Source organism: Vombatus ursinus, unplaced genomic scaffold (assembly GCF_900497805.2).
Source record: "Vombatus ursinus unplaced genomic scaffold, bare-nosed wombat genome assembly UNPS02009918.1, whole genome shotgun sequence".
In the NCBI taxonomy this organism is placed as follows: domain Eukaryota; kingdom Metazoa; phylum Chordata; class Mammalia; order Diprotodontia; family Vombatidae; genus Vombatus; species Vombatus ursinus.
Window position 1 is genome coordinate 1,222,936 of NW_020949696.1, and position 19,701 is coordinate 1,242,636.

The 19,701-nt window shown below is 51.4% G+C and overlaps 1 protein-coding gene across 4 annotated transcripts in view; it reads left to right on the top strand.

The window, feature by feature from the left end:
* PIK3R2 (phosphoinositide-3-kinase regulatory subunit 2) overlaps positions 1-19,701 on the top strand; it is a 30,498-nt gene that overhangs the window by 7,478 nt on the left and 3,319 nt on the right. For all 4 annotated transcript variants that reach the window (XM_027853082.1, XM_027853084.1, XM_027853081.1 and 1 more), the window contains 13 exons: positions 8,401-8,496; positions 9,171-9,230; positions 9,499-9,630; positions 9,862-10,096; positions 10,689-10,774; positions 11,100-11,205; positions 11,637-11,735; positions 12,061-12,241; positions 13,457-13,582; positions 14,740-14,882; positions 15,320-15,496; positions 17,730-17,801; positions 19,211-19,381. In XM_027853082.1, coding sequence (XP_027708883.1) covers positions 8,401-8,496; positions 9,171-9,230; positions 9,499-9,630; positions 9,862-10,096; positions 10,689-10,774; positions 11,100-11,205; positions 11,637-11,735; positions 12,061-12,241; positions 13,457-13,582; positions 14,740-14,882; positions 15,320-15,496; positions 17,730-17,801; positions 19,211-19,381 — 1,684 coding nt within the window. The remainder of the gene's footprint in view (positions 1-8,400; positions 8,497-9,170; positions 9,231-9,498; positions 9,631-9,861; positions 10,097-10,688; positions 10,775-11,099; positions 11,206-11,636; positions 11,736-12,060; positions 12,242-13,456; positions 13,583-14,739; positions 14,883-15,319; positions 15,497-17,729; positions 17,802-19,210; positions 19,382-19,701) is intronic.

The window sequence follows — 19,701 nt, forward strand, 5'->3', positions numbered from 1 at the left end:
AGGGCCCTTAGAACCCAGGATGTCAGAGCTGGGAGGGCCCTTAGAACTCAGGATGTCAGAGCTGGGAGGACCCTTAGAACTCAGGATGTCTGAGCTGGGAGGGCCCTTAGAACTCAGGATGTCAGAGCTGGGAGGGCCCTTAGAACAAGGAATGTCAGAGCTGGGAGGGTGCTTAGAACTCAGGATGTCAGAGCTGGGAGGGCCCTTAGAACAAGGAATGTCAGAGCTGGGAGGGCGCTTAGAACTCAGGATGTCTGAGCTGGGAGGGCCCTTAGAACCCAGGATGTCAGAGCTGGGAAAAACTTTAGGGATCAGAGGTCAAATTCCAGCACTGTCACTGTATTTGTGACCTTGAACAAGTCACTTCACACCTCCAGGTGTTGGTTTCCTCACGTGTAAGAGGAGGAGGTTGGACTGGGGCAGCCTCCAGGGGCCCTCCCAGCTCTAAATCTATAATGTTACGATCGCCTAATTCAACCATTCCTTTTACAATGGAGTAAACTACAGTTATCACCTGGCTTTAAGTAGCAAAGTCTAGTCATACTCAGGCCTTTAGACTGTGCAGGTGGGGGTGTGTGTGTGTGTGTGTGTGTGTGTGTGTGTGTGTGTGTGTGTGTGTGTGTTTCTTTCTTTCTCTCTCTCTCTGTCCCCCTCACCCATCCTCTGTCTCTGTCTCTCTCTCCCCCTCCCCTCTTTCTCTCTCTCTCTTTTTCCTGAGCTCCCTGGAGACAGAATTGGCAGGAAACATAATTCAGATTGGAGCAGGATCTGGGGGGAATTGGGAAGGGGGAGGGGAGGAGGACTGGGGTTCTGCTGACACAGCACATTCCTGGAGCAGGGTTGGGGATGAAGGAAGCCCTCATGTGGGGTGATGTTCCCCCTGGCCCCCAGTCTCCAGAGACTTTCTGCCAGGGTCACCACGGTGGCCTTCTGCCCATAGCAGCTGGAATCCCTCTCCTGTAAAAGCTTTTACCCTGTTCCCACCATGCCCTTCCCCCTCACTGCCTGTTAGGTTTCCAGGCGTTTGGGTGGGTGGGGTTTGGATCTCCCTGGTTCCATGGGGCCCCTTACCCTGAGTATCTCCCTGCCAAGAGCTCCCTCCCCCCTGCTTCTGTGGGCTTCCTGCCAGGACTTTTTCCCCTCCCTGGTAACAGCCAGTCTGGAAAGGAGCAGGATGACGCCCTTCCTGGGAGCGGAGGTGGGGGGTGGGGCTGCTGGGGGGAGGGGGCACAAAGTGAGTTCCAAGAACTTGAAAGTGGAAAATGTAAAACTGAAGAGGTCTTGGGTCCTGGGGATGGCACGTAGAGTGAGGAGGGTGGGCAGTGAGGTGGAGGTATAGAGAACCCTGCCCTGGGAATAGGAAACCTTTGGGATGCAGAGCCTAGCTAGACATAAAGCAACTGTGCTTGTGGGCCTCTGCTCTATCTGAAAATGAGGAAACATTCTGAATTGACAGTCTGTGCATTATGTCTTTGACGTCCTGTGTTCTAAGGCCCCTCCCAGCGCTGACATTCTGGGTTCTGGAGGCCCTCCCGGCTTTGACGTTCTGGGTTCTAACAGCCCTTCCTGCACTAATTGTTTATATTCCCAGTTTCCTTCCCATCTCTAAATCCTCTGGCCCTGTTATCAAATGCATCAGAGATGTGTCAGGCTCACAGAATTCAAGGGAGTACCTCCAGGGCCTCTAGTTCAGCTGAACCCCGCCACCGAACATAGCCAGGCCCCGGTAGACATCCGACATGCGCTTGAAGACGTGGAGCAAGGCGGGGGTCTCTCCCTCCAGGGGCAGCCCATTCTACTCTGGGACAACTCTTGTGGTTAGAAAGTTTTTCCTGGCGTGGAGCAGCAAGCCGCCCCTGCAATCTCTGCCCATTCCTCCTAGTTCTACATGGTCCTAGGATCAGCAAAGTAACTGGGATGTTTAGCCTGGAAAAGGGAAAATGGGGGATTAGAGGGGAGATCTGAAGGTCTGTCATTGGCAGAGGCATTGCACGTGTGCCATTGACCCCAGAAGCCACAGCTGAAACTGCAGGTTGGCCAATTGAGGCGAGATGCCAGGAGGAACTTCTCAGCAGCAGAGCTGTCTCAAAGGGCTTCTTAGAGGGGCGATGGGTGCCCCTTCTGGGTGGTCTTCCAGCAGAGGGTAGCATTTATTAAGGGCTGACTGGGTCCCAGGCACGATGTTAAGCGCTGGTGATACAAAAGAAGGCAAAAACACGGGCCTTGCCTTTGAAGGACTCGACTGGTAGGAAGGCAGCAGGGTCGATAACTCTGAATGGCCGATAAATGCAGACTCATGGAGGGAGGTCTCAACGGCGGAGGCCTCCTGCGGGAGGGAGGCTTTGAGCCACATCTACGGCAGGAACAGTAGGAGGTGGCGGTGACGGGGCAGAGCGGTTCAGGCACATGGGGACACTCGGGGCTTCTCAGAAGCCATCTAGTCTGACTCCTCCACTTCAACTTGAGTTCAGACCTGAGTCCAGAAACTGGCTTGTCCGAGGTTGTCCATCTCAAAGGTAGAATTCCAGCCCAGCTCTTCTGACTCCGGATCCCGTCCTTATTTCTGTTTTTTCCTCAAGAAGAACATGAGGTATTTTTATCAAACTGTTGCAAAAAAAAAAAAATCCAAGTAAATTCTAGCTACCACATTGCCACTTTTAGAAAGCCCATCAGACAGTCTGGCCCGACCTGGCTCTTTGAGACCCCCTTTCTTTTTTTTTTTTCCCCTTTTATTTTCCACTTAATAATATTTTTTTTCCAATTACATATAGAGATAGTTTTCAGTATTCACTTTTATAAGATTTTGAGTTCCAGATTTTTTTCTCCCTCAGCCTCTTCCCGAGACGGCAAGCAATCTAATATAGGGACCCCCTTTCTTGATACTCATTGGCGATCTCTTTAATAATACAGTTTGGCCCAGAAATGAAATCCAGCACCCTGACCTGCAGTTTACATAGTCCATTCTCTTTCCCCCACCACCTTTTTTTTGATAGGTGGCACATTTGCCTTGCTCTCATCCTGTGATCTCTTCCCCAATTCTCCAGGTCTTTCAGAGGTCCCTGATGGCAGCTCAGGCAAGCATATCCACCAGCTCCCTGTATACCTAAGGATGTGGTTCAGCGGGGGTCTGGTCACAAGTGCAGCACAGACAGACAGACAACTGGGGCTCTTACTTCCTCCTCACTTCATCTCAGTTATCAATGTTCTCTCAACCGTTTTTGTGCTGTCCTTTCCCAGTCTAACGTTCAGAGCAATTCGGTCTTCTCTCTGGCAGTCATTATCATCCCATCCAGAGGAACCCATTGATTAGGGAATGGCTAAATAAACTGTGCCACATGAATATTGTAGGATGCTGTTGTGTTGGAAGAAATAGTGACTATGAATGAAGTGATGTGGGGGGATGTCAGCCGGACCAGGAAAACAGTCTGTTCTCATCCTGTCCCCCTGAGCATCTGTCTCCTCCTGCTTTCATCATCTTCTCCCTGTGTAGCAACAACCAAAAGCCCTTTCTGTTATCCTGGGCTTTTCTCCACGGCCTCTCCTTGTTCTGAGATTTAGCCCAATGGACGCTATGCATGTAGGAAGCAGCCTTCCACACTCTTGTATTCATAAAAATAATAGCTGACAGTTGTATAGTGTGCCAGGTACTGTGCTAAGCATTTTACAATTATTATCTCATCTTCTCTTGCCTCCATCTTCTCTATATATGTGTCTTTTTAAATTTCTTTTTTTCTTTTTGGGGGGAAGGGAGGCAGTTGGGGTTAAGTGACTTGCCCAGGGTCACACAGCTAGTAAGTGTCTGAGTGCAGATTTGAACTCGGGTCTTCCTGACTCCTGGTCCAGTGCTCTGTGCACTCTGGCGCCACCTAGCTGCTCTTGTCTTTTAAAATTTCAGTGTAAAGTCTCTCAGGGCAGAAATTGTTCTTTGTTTCATCTCTGTGCTCACAGTGCCACATACAGTAGGAACTTAATGCATGTTTACTAGATTGGGTTGACTGCACCAGGCACCTCCTCTTTTTTGTCCTCAGAGGGTTGTTTCTGTTTGTATCTTCAGAATTTCCTTTTTGAGAGTTTCCCATTCCTCCTAGTCAGATAGTCACCAGGCACTTATTAAATGACTAGACATTCTGTTGACTTCTGTGTAGTCAGTCAGTCAACAAGCATTTGTTAAATGCCCACTGTGTACTAGGCACTCTGCTGACTTCTGTAGTCAGTCAATTGACAAGCATTTGTTAAATGCCACTGCATACGAGGCACTCTGCTGACTCCTCCTGTAGTCAGTCAGTCAACAAGCATTTATTAAATGCCCACTGTGTACTAGGCACTCAACTGACTTCTCTTGTATTTTCTCGGTCAACAAGCATTTATTAAATGTTCACTGTATACTGATTCCTCCTGTAGGCAGTCAGTCAACAAGCCTGTATTAAATGCCCACTGTGTACTAGGCACTCAACTGACTTCTCTTATAGTCTGTCAGTCAACAAGCATTTATTAAATGCCCACTGTCTACTAGATATTCTGTTGATTTCACCTGTAGTCAGTCAACAAGCATTTATTAAGTGCCTGCTAACTGTCAAGCACTCTGCTGACTTCTGTAGTCAGTCAGTCGACAAGCATTTGTTAAGTGCCACTGTGCACTAGGCACGCTGCTAGCAATCAGTCAATAAGCATTTATTAAATACTCACTGTGTACTAGGTACTCTGCTGACTTCTGTAGTCAGTCAATTGATAAGCATATGTTAAATGCCTCTGCATACGAGGCAATCTGCTGACTCCTCCTGTAGTCAGTCAGTCTACAAGCATTTATTAAATGCTCACTGTGTACTGTTTCCTCCCGTTGTCAGTCAACAAGCCTTTATTAAATGCCCACTGTGTACTAGGCACTCAACTGACTTTTCTTGTAGTCTGTCAGTCAGCAAGCATTTAAGTGCGTGCTAGGTGCCAGGTGCTCTTCTAAGTGCTGGGGATGCCCAGAAAGATAGAAGACAGCTGCTACTCTCAAAGAGCTCTCCGTGATCCACAGGACCGACCTGTCCTTTCTCTGAATCCTTTGAAATCTTTTCCCAGATCTGGAGAGCACGCCAGACTATGTGGCCCAGCTCTCTCATCCTTCTCCCATCACAACCTTTAGGACGGACTGGTTCCCTGTCCTGGGAAGTCTTCCAAAAACCTCAGAGGCCTTCTCTTTTAACTTGTTCCTTTAAAGTAACCTTTTCTGAAGCATTCTTCAAAAAAGTGGTTGTCCAGTTTAGGTGACTCAGTGGATAGAACACCAGGCCCGGAGCCAGGAAGACCCAAGTTCAGATCTGGCCTCAGATACTTCCTAGCTGTGTGACCCTAGGCAAGTCACTTAACCCTGCTTGACTCAGTTTCCTCACCTGTAAAATGAGCTGGAAAAGGAAATGGCAAACCACTCTATCACAAAAAAAAATTTTTTTAAAAAGGGGCAGCTAGGTGGCATAGTGGATACAGCCCCGGCCCTGAAGTCAGGAGGACCTGAGTTCAAATCCGGCCTCGGACCAAACACTTGACACGTACTAGCTGTGTGACCTTGGGCAAGTCACTTAACCCCGATTGCCTCACCAAAAAAAAACAAACAAACAAACAAACAAAAAAAACCACTCCAGTATCTTTGCCAAGAAAACCCTAAATGGGGTCACAAAGAGTCAGACATGACTAAAGTGACCAAACAACAAAGCTTTTGAGAACCAGTAGAGGGGAGACGTGGACCGTCCCGAGCACCGGCCCATCCTTCCTGGATCAGGGGAAGGCCACTGGCGTGATTTACCTGGGCTCAAGCACAGCGTTTAGCTTGTTGTCTTTGGAGAGATGGAGGGAGACGGGGGTCAGCTGGTTGTGCTGTTAGATGGATCTGCCTCCTGCTGAATGGATGGTAATAATGGTCAGAGTCGCTGGCTGCCCAGGCTGTCCCCAGAAGTCTTGGTGCACTTGTAAGTTTTCAGAGCATGAAACTGCTTCAGTTCTTTGGGGACGCCCTCTACTGTACCCTCAGGTTTATAAAGTAGTCTGCTGCATTTGGTCCTCACAGGAGGTAGATTCCACAGGCATTATTATCCTCCTTTTACAGATGAGGAAACTGAGGGTCAGAAAAACGGCTTACCCAAGGTTATACGGTGAACATAATAATCCTAACAACAACAACAGTAATAGTCTCAGGGCAGCCACTTCATAGCCATGAAGTTCTTTCTTCCCTCGCCAGTTGGTACCCTGCTCCCTGACCTGTCGGAGCAGTTTGTCCCTCCTGAGCTGATAATCATAGCTAATCTTCATGTAGCACCTACTATGTGCCAGACTTGTGCTAAGCGCTTTACAATTACTGTCTCATTTGATCCTTGCAACAACCCTGAAGGGTGTGGGGGTGGGAATGCTGTTACTATCCTCATCTTATAGTTGGGGAAACTGAGGCTCAGAAATGTGAGATGGCTTGCATCGTTAATGTAATCATTATAGCTAACATTTATGTAGCACCTACTATGTGCTAGGCATGGTATTAAGCACTTTACTGTTATTATCTCATTTGATCCTTACAAGAACTCATGGGGTGGGGGAGTTATTATTGCCTATTTTACAGTTGGGGAAACTGAGGCTCTGAGCTGTGAAATGACTTACCCAGGGTCACACAGTTAATGTGTGGCAGAGATGAAATTCGAACTCTTTTCTTCCAGACTGGAAGACTCTATCCAGTATGCCATGCTGCCTGTCCCCCCAAAAAGAAGTATTTAATATCACCTTGGAAGGTTGTCTCTGGTGTTAAGCCCCCACATTTTGTACATGGTTCCATGTTGTTTAACAGCTGCCAAAGTGATTTTTTTCCCTTAAACCCCAATCTGACCATGTTACTCCCTTACTCAATAAACACCCATGGCTCCCCATTGTCTGCGACAAAATATAGTATTAGCCCCAACCTGTCTTTCCAGTGAAGAGTCATTCAGTCAGTCACACAGTCAGCATTTACTAAGCCCCTATTGTGTGACGGGCAGTGGACTAGGCATGAAATAGCCTCACCCTTAGGGAGTTTACATTCTTTTGGAGTATAGCATGTATATAAATCACTATTACAAGATGAATACATAGCAAAAAAAAGTGGTGGAGTGATGACAAAAACATCTGGGAGTTGGAGGGGCTTGGATCAGGAAAGGTTTCCTGGAAAGGTGTCCCTTAAGCTGAGTTTTGAAAGAAACTGAGGTGAGGAGGGTCCTGCATTCCTGGTATGGGGCACAGCCAATGCAAAGGTGTGGCCTGTGCATGAAGGATAGAAGGCCAGTTTGGCTGAACAGGAGGGAAGTCGTGTATATAACATAGGTGAGCAAGAAGGGAAGTCATGTATAAAATCAGGAGGTAAGGATAGGTTGAGGCAGAGCTGGGATGGATGAAACCAGAGTTCACCCTGCTGGCAAACACAGATTGTTTGGTACTTCTTAGTGGAGATGGAGGCTCGAAGGCTAGGGGCCATTGCATATGGCATCAGTCTTTATTCAAAGTAGTGATCAATTGTGCTAGGGTTTTTTCCTCTTCTTTTTTATTTTAACTTTTAATTTTATTTATTTTGGGGAGCCAGTCAGAGTTAAGTGACTTACCCAGGGTCACACAGGTAGTACGTATCTGAGGCCAGATTTGAACTCAGGTCCTCCTGACTCCAGGGCTAGTACTCTATCTACTGTACCACCTGGCTGCTCCATTTTTGTTTTTTGTTTGTTTGTTTGTTTTTGTTTTTTAAACAGTCTTTGTTATATGGGATGATGTAGGGAGGGGGAGGGACACAGGAGGAAATTTAAAAATAAAAGAAATCAATAAAAATTTATTAAAAAAAAAAAAAGATTGGTGGAGGGAGACACCAGAGTCAAGGAGGATGATTAGAAGTCTGTTCAGGGCAGCTCGGTGGTACAGTGGATAGAGCTCTGGCCTTGGAGTCAGGAAGACATGAGTTCAAATCCGGCCTCAGATACTTGTCACTTACTAGCTGTGTGACCCTGGGCAAGTCACTTAATCCCAGTTGCCTCACCAAAAAAAAAAAAAAAAGAAGAAGAAGAAGTCTGTTCAAATAATCCTGGTGAGAGGGGGTGACCTTGAGCTATTTGGAGGACATTAGGCCCTCTGGAGGCTTTAAGGTGTCTACTCCCTTCCTCTCAGGAAAACAGACTTTTCTCTCTTTTTGGTCTAGGCCCTGACCCTGGGGTCTCACCCTTGGTCTTGGTGCTGGGGTTTCTGCCCTAGTTGGGACTTCTAGCATGCCCTCCCTGACAGCTTCTCTCAGGTGCCACCCACCTGGGATGGGGCCTCTCGGGTCTCCTCCAGCTTGGCCCCCGGAACCTGGGTCTGCCCACCCCTAACTTGGGGCAGCCACGTCATAGCCATAAAGTTCTTCTCTTCCCTTGCCAGCTGGTACCCTGCTCCCTGACCTGCCGGAGCAGTTCGTCCCTCCCGAGGCAGCACCTCCCATCCTTCAGAAGTTGGTGGAAGCCATTGAACGCAAAGGTAAGGGGGCTTTGTTCCCAGGAGATCTCTCAGCTCCCCTCTCTCCCCATTCCCTTCCATCTCCCCCATGGACGTCAGGTAAAGTCACAGAATCTCACCAGTCACTCATTGCTAGAAAGGGAGGGAAAGGAATAAGCATTTATGAAGCACTTACTATATGCCAGGTACTGTGCCAAGCCCTTTACAGATATTATCTCATTTGATCCTTACAACGACACTGGGAAGTAGGTGCTATTATTATCCCCATTTTGTAGATGAGGAAACTAAGGCAAACAGAGGTTAAGAGATTTACCCCCTGGGTCCCACAGCTAGTAAATGTTTGATGTGGCATTTGAATTCAGGTTTTCCTGACTCCCGGCCCAGCAGTCTGTCTTCTGTGGCACCTAGCGGCCTCATTCTTTGGAACATCCATGGGGTTCATCCAGATCTTTCTGAGCTCCACACTCCTTGGCTCGTTTTCTCACCTCAGTCTTCCTTCATGTTCTAAGAACCAGCGCCTCTCCTCTCTCTTGAATTTCCTTGGCTGGTGCTCATCCCCATTGACCTCCAGCTCACCCTCAGGAAGTCATCTGAAGTGGTTTCTGACACCCCCGTCAGACCTTTGTCCCACACCCTGCTGGAGAAGCTCGCTAAGGATTTGTTTGTTTGATGTTACTTGGACCTTCCTTCTGCAGGGCTGGACAGCGAGATGCTCTACAGACCATCTGGTTCTGAGCTGCGGCCACTCAGAATTGGTGAGCAACGTCTTTCCTCGGGGACTTGCTCCCTCTTCTTATCTTCCCCTCCCTCCAGTGGTTGGGGTCTTAGGGCCAGTGGGGAGGGTCTGAGAGGTGCCCACGTGGCTGTGTCTTGAGCTCCAGATGATGAAGGCTCATGGCAAGGTGTGCTCCCAAGTTCTGATGCTTGATGCTGAGCAGGGTGGGGTGAGAAGGGAAGGATGCAACTTGGCCCCTGGGACAGGAAGCAACCATTCCCTCCCTCATGTTCCCGGCCCCCTGGCAGACTGGACTCTGAGTGACGTGGATCAGTGGGATGTGGCCACCCTTTCTGAGGCCCTGAAGGGGTACCTACAAGCTTTGCCCAGGCCCCTTGTGCCACCTGGAGCCCACGGGGATATGCTTCATGCCTTGCAGGGTAAGTCCCCTATGATTGTCTCGACAGTCAGGGGAGCAGGAATGCTCAGGTCCCTTGGGCAGGGAGGTGGGAGCAGGTTGGGATGAGAGGATCCCCGGCTGACCTTGGGCCAGCCTAGCCGTGGTGCCCATGGCCGGGGGGATCCCTCTAGGCCCTGGTTGGTTGGTTTGGGGAAGGGCCTGGGAGGCTGGGCAGGCCCTGGTGATTCATGCCCTAGCTGTCCCTCCTCAGAGATAGCCAGCCCAGCCGCAGCGACGGCATCAGCGGGATGGAGGAGGCAGCAGCTGCAGGCGGTGCTGGAGCCTCCCCTGGTTCCCCTGCACAACGCCCTGACTCTGCGCTTCCTGCTCCAGCACCTGGGGAGGGTGGCCCGGCAGGCCCAGGCCCAAGCCCAGGGCAGCGGCCTGGGCCCCCAGGCCCTCGGGGAGATCTTTGGGCCTCTCCTACTTAGGCTGCCAGCCACTGGGTATGTATGTACATGACCAAAGAGGGGAGGAAGGCATGGAAGGAAAGATGCATAGAGAGGGAGGAAGGGAAGGGAGAGAAGGGAGGAAGGAGAGGGAGGAAGGGAAGGGAGAGAGGGAAGGAAAGAAAGTAGGAAGGGAAGGAAGGAAGAGAGGGAAGAAGGAAGGAAGGGAGAGAAGGGAGGAAGGAGAGGGAGGAAGAAAGGAAAGAGGGAGGGAGGACGAAAGGAAGGAGGGAGAGAGGAAGGAAAGAAAGTAGGAAGGGAAGGAAGGAAGGAAGAGAGGGAAGAAGGAAGGACTGAGGGAGGAGGGAGAGAGAGGGAGGGAGGAAGGAAGGAAGGGAGAGAAGGGAGGAAGGAGAGGGAGGAAGAAAGGAAAGAGGGAGGGAGGAAGGAAAGAAAGTAGGAAGGGAAGGAAGGAAAGAAGAGAGGGAAGAAGGAAGAAAGGGAGAGAAGGAGGGAGGGAGGAAAGAAGGGAGGACAGTGATGGAGGGAGGGCAGGCGATAGACAAAGGGAAGGAGGCTGGAGGGGAGCAGAGGGTGGGCACTGGAAGGGACACCAGCACCTTGGCCCTGACCTTGCTCCCGCCCCCAGGCCTGAGCAGACCCCTGACTTCTCGGCCCTGTTCCTGGAAATGCTGCTGCAGGAGCAGGAGGAGGAACAGGAGCCACTGCCCCCAGGTAAAGGCCGCTGAAACCCCTTCTGGTCGGCCCCTGGGCCTTCCTTCCAGTGCCTGCCTCAGGACAGCAGCCTGGTATAGTGGATGGAGCACTGGGCAGGAAGCCCTGGATACGAATCCTCCCTCACTATTCTCACAAGCTGTGTAAAGTCATTGGGCAAGTCACTGAGCCCTGCGGGCCTCAGTTTCCTCATCTTGTAAAATGACTCTGTTCCAACCTGGGAGGGCTTAGGACCCTGGTAGGGAGGGGGTGCACCAGGGGATCCTGGTTAGAGGTAAACGGGGCCAGGACATCCTGGTCTGATGTTAGCCTGCTTTTATTCCAGCCCTACCCCCAAAGCCTCCCAAACCCAAGGTCCAGGCTGGCAGCCTATCTAACGGGAGCCACGCCCCTCTCCAGGAAGCCGAGTGGTATTGGGGTGACATTTCCAGGTAACACGGAAGCTGCCAACTTGGGAAAGGGGGAGGAGCAGTCGTGGTCTTAACTCCATGAGCGATGAGAGGAACTTTTGTTTTCCCTCTCTGGGCCTCGGTTTTCCCCTTTGTATAATGGGCATGGGATGGGAGTCCATGCGAATACCTGTGCTTTTGGGGCTGGTCTGGGTGGATCAAAAGGGCTTTGAGATCTGGACCTCGGGGAGGAAGAGAGAGAGAGACAGAGACAGAGAGAGGGAGACAGAGGGAGAGAGAGACAGAGAGAACACCTAGGCAGGCAGAGGGTGGTGGTGAGTGGGGCCAGGGAAAGGATGAGGATGATTCTGCGGGCTGGGGGTTTGCTAGCAGCCCAAAAGGAAGGCATCATGGGCGTCTGGCCAGGGGTAGACCCCCTTGGCTTAAGATCCAACCCCTTCCCCTCCCTGCAGGGAAGAGGTGAATGAGAAACTTCGGGACACTCCAGATGGTACCTTCCTCGTCCGGGACGCATCTAGCAAGATCCAGGGTGAATACACGCTGACCCTCAGGTACTGGGGCTCTAGGGAATCTGAGGGGGTCCACGTGCTGGCTCCCCAGCTTGGCAACCTCAAGCCCCGTCTGTTTCCCCAGCTGTAAACTGGCGAGCCATCCTCTGCAGCTCTGGCTCCCAGGGAGGTGGGACTGGCGATGTGGGGTCTGCAGGAGTCCCATCGGGGGACAGGGGGCGGGGGGCTTAGGAATTGGCCCAGAGTGACAAGGGAGGCTGGGCTGCACACCACATCCCTCCTGGGTGCGAGCGTCAGAGGGGGCTGTCAGGACCCCCGAGGTGATCCAGCGTTGTCCAGCTCCTGACCCCTGTCCCACCTCCTGCAGGAAGGGCGGGAATAACAAACTGATCAAGGTCTTCCACCGAGATGGGCAGTACGGCTTCTCCGAGCCCCTGACCTTTGGCTCCGTGGTGGAGCTCATCACCCACTACAGACATGAGTCGCTGGCCCAGTACAACGCCAAGCTGGACACACGGCTGCTCTATCCCGTGTCCAAGCATCAGCAGGTCTGAGGATGGACGGGTCCTGCCCGGGAGGAGAAGGGGCGCGACTAGTGCAGTGGGAACGCCTGGGAGCCTGAGGAGCTCAGCTTGGACTGCTCACTAGCCACAGCTTCCTCACCCCCAGCTAAACAACCGATTTTTTTTTAGTTTTACATTTATTCCTACTACATCTTATATATCCCTGTCAATGAGAATTCATTGAGCACCTACTGTGTGCTAGTCAATAAGCAATTATTAAGCACCTGCTATTTCCAGGAATTATGCTAAGCACCAGAGATACAAAAAAAGGCAAAAACAGAGTTCCTGCCCTAAGGAGCATATGCTCTAATGAGGGAGACAACGTATAAATTAGCTGGAAACATAACCCATGTATCTTTTTTAGATCCTGACTCTATCGTTCAGAATATTAGCCAGCTGCTGTCAGCTTTGTGTCATCTGGAACCTTCATCTCCCACCACAGGGTCTTTGCACTGGCTGTGCCCCCATGGCTAGAAGGCGCTCTCCCTTACCTCTCTGTTAGAAGCCTTAGCTTCCATCAGTGCTCACTTGGTACATGTGCCCCCTCCTGACGAAAGCCTGAGCGAATACCTGTGCGATGTTGGGCAAGGCCTCTAAGCTCTCAGGGTTTTCTCATCTGTAAAATGAGGGGCTTGGGCTGGATGCTTCTTAAGGTCCCTTCTCTCTCTAAGGCTGTGTGATGTCAACTATTATCCTGACTGGTTTTTTTAGACAGTGGAATGGAAGCGCCCTGAGGGCAGGCACTGAGTGTTGCTTTCTTCCTCTCCCTACAGTACCTGGAACCTAATGGGTGCTTAATTATTGCTTTTTGGATTGGACTGACTTGCTTTTCCTCTGATTCCCAGTGACTTCCAGCAGATCCCTTCCCCTCTATGGGTCAAAGTTTATCCATTGATCAAATGAGATGATGTATATAGAGCACTTAAAATTGCTAACCAAATGTGCACTGTTATCATCATGCTGGCTTGGGTAAGATTAGAGCCTGTTCACCGGCCCTGGAGTCAGGAGGACCTGAGTTCAAATGTGGCCTCAGACTCGTGATACTTACTAGCTGTGTGACCCTAGGCAAGTCACTTAACCCCCGATTGCCTCACCAAAAAAACAAAAAACAAAAACAAAGGTTAGGGGCCTGTTCAGGGCCTTTCGGGGCCAGGTTGGTTCCAGGGAGCTTACCTGCCTCACTCTGCCCTCTGCCCCCAGGACCAGGTGGTGAAGGAGGATAGCGTTGAGGCCGTTGGTGAACAGCTGAAGGTTTATCATCAGCAGTATCAGGACAAGAGCCGAGAATACGACCTGCTCTATGAGGAATATACCCGTACTTCCCAGGTATCCCAGGTGTCTCCCAGCTGCCCCGGGGAGCCTGACTCTGGAAACACTGAGGGTTATGGGGGCATCAGGGCCTGTGACCAAACCTGGGGTCCCCAGCAGAGCAGGGCTGGGGGGGTGGGTGATGCTGCAGCCTCCCAGAACCTGGCTCAGGTTCCTAGAATATGCTCAGAATGAGGACCAAGAGGGCCCAGTATCAGGCACCACGCCTTGCCTCCTGGCGTGGGCATCGTGAGGGTTGAATGGATGAATGAATTACAAGAAGACAACCTCAGCCCAATGTTAAGGAATATCCTTCTCAGTTTCCTCATCTGTAAAATGGGGATAATTACCTATAGTGCCTACCACTTAGGGGTATAGCAAGTATCCCAAAAACAGGGTGAATATAAATTCATGTAAATGATAAATGTAAACTTTAAAGTACACTAAATAAATGTTAGCTGGCCAAATCTCTTTGTTGTGTATAGCTACATCCACCCCCATCTTACCCTACAGCACCCAGAGCAATAGCAAGAAAGTCTGGTGGAATGGGGAGTCAGGAAACCTGGGTGTTAGGCCTGCTTTGCCAGACCTACTGTGGGACCTCCTGTCAGTTCCTTTTCCTTTTGGAAGCCTCAGTTTCCCTATTTGTAATCATGAATTTGATAACATTTAAGGGTCTTCCCAGCTCTGATGTTTTGTGTTCTAAGGACCATCCCAGCTCTGACATCCTGTGTTCTAACGACGCTCCCAGCTCTGACTTTCTGTGTTCTAAGGACCCTCTCCGCTCTAATATTCTGGGTTCTAAGGGCCCTCCCAGCTCTGACATTCTGGGTTCTAAGGTTCCTCCCAGCTCTGACATTCTAAGGGCCCTCCCAGCATTGACAGCCTATGAGACAGAGCTCTAAATTTCTATGAAATTGAGCACTGGGAAGGAATTCTTGGGCACCTTTCCGACTCTGCTTACCCTGGTTTACAAGACGGTCATCTGTTCCCTGAAGAGCTCATTCGGGCCTCAGATTCCTGTGGCCTTTCTCTAAAGGGAGGGGGTGGGCCGCTAAGGCGTGAGGGAAGTGCAGGAACAGCCAGGCCGCACTGGGGTGGGCCCCTGCTGCTGCTGCCTCTGCCCGGGAAGGAAAGGCAAAGCTCCGACACCCTCTGCCTGTGCCCATCCCCAGGAGCTGCAGATGAAGCGGACAGCCATCGAGGCCTTCAACGAGACCATCAAAATCTTCGAGGAGCAGGGCCAGACGCAGGAGAAGTGCAGCAAGGATTACCTGGAACGCTTCCGGCGAGAAGGCAATGAGAAGGAGATTCAGCGGTGAGCACCGCCAGCCTGCTGAGCCCGGGGTGCCCGGGGATGCTGGGGAGGGGCATCTTTGGGCCCCTTCACTCTCTCCCCATCGCCTCTCCTTGCCGGGCTTGTTTGCTTCTCCCCGTTCCCTTTGTCTGGACCCCCCCTCCCATTATTTCTCCCTATATACCCTCCCTGACCCGGACATTTCTCCTGCCTCGGTGTCCTAGCCACAATCTGAGGGTCACTTCTCCCCAGGGCGCTCCCTGGCTGCGGTCCACCTGCCGGCCCCATTCTTTCCTTTCTGCTCCCTACCTTCACATGCTTCCCTTCGTGACCTTGAGAAAGTGAGGACCTCTCTTCGGTAGAGTGAACGTGTTGCACGAGGTAGTCTCTGACACCCACGTGCCGTGTCCTGAGGGTCTCACGGGCTAGGATTCTGTAACACCCCCACCCCCTTCCAGGATCCTGATGAATTCCGAGAAGCTCAAGTCCCGAATAGCAGAGATTCACGACAGCAAAATGAAGCTGGAGCAGGACCTGCGGGCCCAGGCAGCCGACAACCGGGAGATCGACAAACGCATGAACAGCCTCAAGCCGGACCTCATGCAGCTGCGGAAAATCCGGGACCAGTACCTAGTGTGAGTGTCCCCTCCCAGAGCAGCTCTAGACCTCGGGGCCTGCAGGGAGCCCGCCTCCTTGTGGCCGCCGGCTAGTATTGCACCCAACTGCATCCACCTTCAGCATTCTTCCCCATCAGGGCATCTGTCCCGCCCAGACCCCTCCAGGGCAGGGACCTTCTTTACTGTCTGCCTGCCACTATCAGGAGTGGGCCAGGAGGGGGTGAGTGTGTGTGTGTATGTGTGTGGAGAGAGAGAGAGAATAAAAGTGTGTGTGTGTGTTGTGTGTATATATAGAGAGAGGGATAGAGAGACAATAAGAGTGTGTGTATGTGGAGAGAGAGAATTAGAGTGTGTGTGTGAGTGTGTGTGTGTGTGTGTGTGGAGAGAGAATAAGAGTGTGTGTGTGTGGAGAGAGAGAAAGAATAAGAGTGTGTGTGTCTGTGTGTGTGTGTTGTGTATAAATATATATAGAGAGAGAGAGACAATAAGAGAGTGTGTGTGTGTGTAGAGAGAGAGAGAGAGAGAGGGAGAAAGAGAATAAGAGTGTGTGTGTGTGGAGAGAGAGAATAAGAGTGTGTGTGTTGTGTATATATATATAGAGAGAGAGAGAGAAAGAGAGAGAGGGAGAGAGAAAGAGAATAAGAGAGTGTGTGTGTGTGTTGTGTGTGTATCTATATATATAGAGAGAGAATGAATGAGAATAAGAGTGTGTGTGTGTGTCTTGTGTGTCTGTCTGGTGGCTGGGGGGGAATGTTTGCTCTTATCTTGGAGGTCAGAGTTTGAGAAATCTGCCCTCAGAAGGGGCAAGGGAGGAAATGGTTGCAGCTTTTCCTGGTGGTACCTTATCTTCATTACTTGGCAAACTGTAACCCCTGGGGTTTGTCTCAGATCAGTCCTGGAATTTGAACGGCCCAGGCGCTCAGCCGCCATAAGGATTTATTAAGGGCTTCAGGTGTGCCAGGCACTCTGCTAGGTTCTGGGGATACAGTACAAAGGATAAACCACTCCTCGCTGTGTGTGTGGTGTGGCTGATGTAATTTAAGGTTGCTTTACCGAGGGCATAGCTGGATTTTGTCTGGGTTAGACCCTTTCTGGAGTAGGACTATTGTGTTCAGTTCCTGACTCTCTAGTTTAGGGAAGAATATTGATGAGCTGGGAATATTGCTAAGAGTCCTCTAGATGCTTCAGGAAGCCAGTTTGGTTAAAGGCCTTAAGTTGATGACTGGATTCAGAGGACCAGGGTTAGAATTGTAGCTGTGATATTTACTACCTGGGTAGTCTCAAATGAGTCAGATAATGTCTGTGTACCTCAGTTTCCTCCCCTGTCCCTGTATGGCTGGAAAGCTTTTCCTCCATACTTCCTTCAAGGCTCAGCTCACAGGCCACCTCCTCCAGGAAGCCCTTCCTAATCTGCACCCTGTCTAGTTAATTAGAGCCCTTCTCCTGCTTGAATAATCATGTATAGACTTGCCTGGTTGAATGTTCTGTAGCCCCATTGGTGCAGATGAGTAAATGGGTCCAGTGAGAGGCCCATGGATCCCTTTTTGCTCCAGACCTGTGATCTGTAGACAATTCACTGACGTAACTGGGAGTGTTTAGTCTAAAGGAGAATAATCTTGGGGACGATGTGAAAAACGTCAAAAACGCCTCCGGGTGTTTGAAGGGCTGTGTGCTAGGGGGATGAGGTTTGGTCTGTTCCCAGTGGCCGTGGAGGCAGTAGATGGACGTTGCAGAGAGGCCATTTAAGGTCCGGAAAAACATTAAGAAATCATCAAGAAAGTGGGCTTAGGAGAGCCCTGTGTTCTTGCTCATTCATCAGGCTCCCAGCTGGATGACCGGTTGTTGGAGAAAGGCAGCGGTAGGGGTGGGGGTGGGGGTGGCGGCTACGACGTCTTTACCATCCCGTTGAATGTTATTGTGGAATTGCTGTCCTGGTTCCGCCCCCCCTGCTCTGCATCGGCTCATTCGGATCTCCCCGGGCCCATCTCTTTCATCCGTTCTCATGTGGCACAGAGGCATGCGGGCTCCCTCGTCCGTCATTATCTGTTCAGCTGTTTCCCTGGAGGACGGGCACCGTGTGGTTCCAGTTCTTTCTGTCTTTGTGACCTGTTTTTGTGAAATGGGGCTGGTATTCTCCTGTCTCTCCTCCTTCCTTGACTCCGATAAAGCCTGTGAGCGGGAAAGACCTTTGATAAAAGCCAGAGGCTGGCTGGGTGTGAGGTGTGACGGCTCTTCTCTCCCTACCTGGCAGGTGGCTGACCCAGAAGGGAGCCCGGCAGAAGAAGATTAATGAGTGGCTGGGAATCAGGAACGAGACTGAAGAGTGAGTGTACCCCTCCTCTTGTCCTCCTTCAGTCTGGCCATTTAGGAAAAGGACACGTCGAGTGGTGGAAAGAGAGCCTGCCTTGGAGTCAGGAGGCCCGAGTTGGAGTCCTCAGCTGTGTGACCTTGGGCCAGTCACTTAACTCAGCCTCAGTTTCCTCATCTGTAAAATGGGGTTGTGAGGAAAACCCTCGTAAACCTTAAGCCACCAGGTGAATGGGAGTTGTGGGTGTCAGTCTCAGTAACAGGGACCCCTCCCCACTCAGGTATCCAGGGAGCCTCTGGGCTGGGTCCAAACATGCGAGACCCTCCGAGAATGTTGGGAAAGGAGAGAGGGGTTCATGTCCTTCTTTGTGTCCTGGACCCCTTTGGCCTGCAGAGGAAGAAGTCTGTGGACCCCTTCTCAGAATAAGGTTTTCAAATGCATAAAATAAAATGCATAGGATTACAAGAGAAACCAATTCCATCAAAACGCATTCATCTAAAAATATACAGATTTTTTAATCAAGTTTGTGGATTTCCCAAGTTAAGAATTCCAGGTCTGAGTGGTCCAGCTCCTCGCTTAGTAACTGGCACATAGTAAATACTTGTTAATTGAGTGGTTTGAGAGCTGCCACCTCAGAGGAGAGGAGGCCAGGGGTGGCGGCGTCTGTCTACCCCTTCACCGATGCCAGATGGAGATGCTGAGCTCTGGACCATCCTGTCTGCCTGGGCTCTCCCTCCTCCCTTCCACCTGTCAGGCCTTTGCTTCCTTCAAGGCCACCGCCTCTGGGAAACCCCTCCTGATCTCCACCTACTGCAGTGTTCTCCACCCAAGTAATCCTGCATAGACTTGCCTGGCCCCCTTCCCTTCCCTGTTAGGTAGCTCCATGAGGGCAGGGTTTGTCTGTGTGTGCCCAACACCCAGTGTGTAGTAATCACGTCATGAATGCCTCTTGGGTGGGGTACGCTGGCGTGGTGAGCCCAGCCTCCTTCCAGGCAGGAAAAGAGAAAAGTTTGGGCTTTGGAAGGCGGGAGAGGAACCAGAGGAGTTGAGGGGCTGTCGGCACTCACTGGGAGCCAGGTTCTATGCTAAGCCCCAGAGATGGGAGACAATATGGCGGACTGTCTAAGCTACGTAGGGTGTAAATAGGCAGTAGTCCCAGAGGGAATGCACTGGGGGGGATGGGGAAAGGCTTCTCAGGAAGGCAGGCTTTGACCTGGGTGTTGGAGGCCAGGGAAGCCAGGAAGCAGAGATGAGGCGAGCCGGGAATGCTGATCACTCAGGATTTACTAAAGGCTTACTGTGTGCCAGGCACTGTGCTAAGCACTGGGGATAAGATGGTGCCTGCACCCTTCCCTGGGTGGCCTCCCCCGAGGGGCATGGGAGGCTCTGAGGCTGTCCCTGCCTAACTCTGCCCGTGCCCACAGCCAGTATTCCATGGTGGACGAGGAAGAGGACCTGCCCCATCAGGAGGAGCGAACCTGGTACGTTGGAAAGATCAACCGCGGGCGGGCAGAGGAGATGCTGAGCGGCAAGCGGGACGGCACCTTCCTCATCCGCGAGAGCAGTCAGCGGGGCTGCTACGCTTGTTCAGTGGTGTAAGTGTACTCAGGACTGGCCTGGGTCAGGCTGGCGGATGGGAGGGCAGCCCCTCAGCTGCAGCCCTCACTGGAGTCCCCGGGCATTCCCTTCTCCCCCAGAGCAAGGCCAGGCCCTCATCTGCAGCCCTCACTGGAGTTCCCAGGCATTCCCTCCTCCCCCAGAGTAAGGCCAGGCCCCCAGCTGCAGGCCTCACTGGAGTCTCCGGGCATTCCCTCCTCCCCTAGAGCAAGGCCAGGCCCTCAACTGCAGGCCTCACTGGAGTCCCCGGGCATTCCCTCCTCCCCCAGAGCAAGGCCAGGGCCCGGCCTCTGGGGAC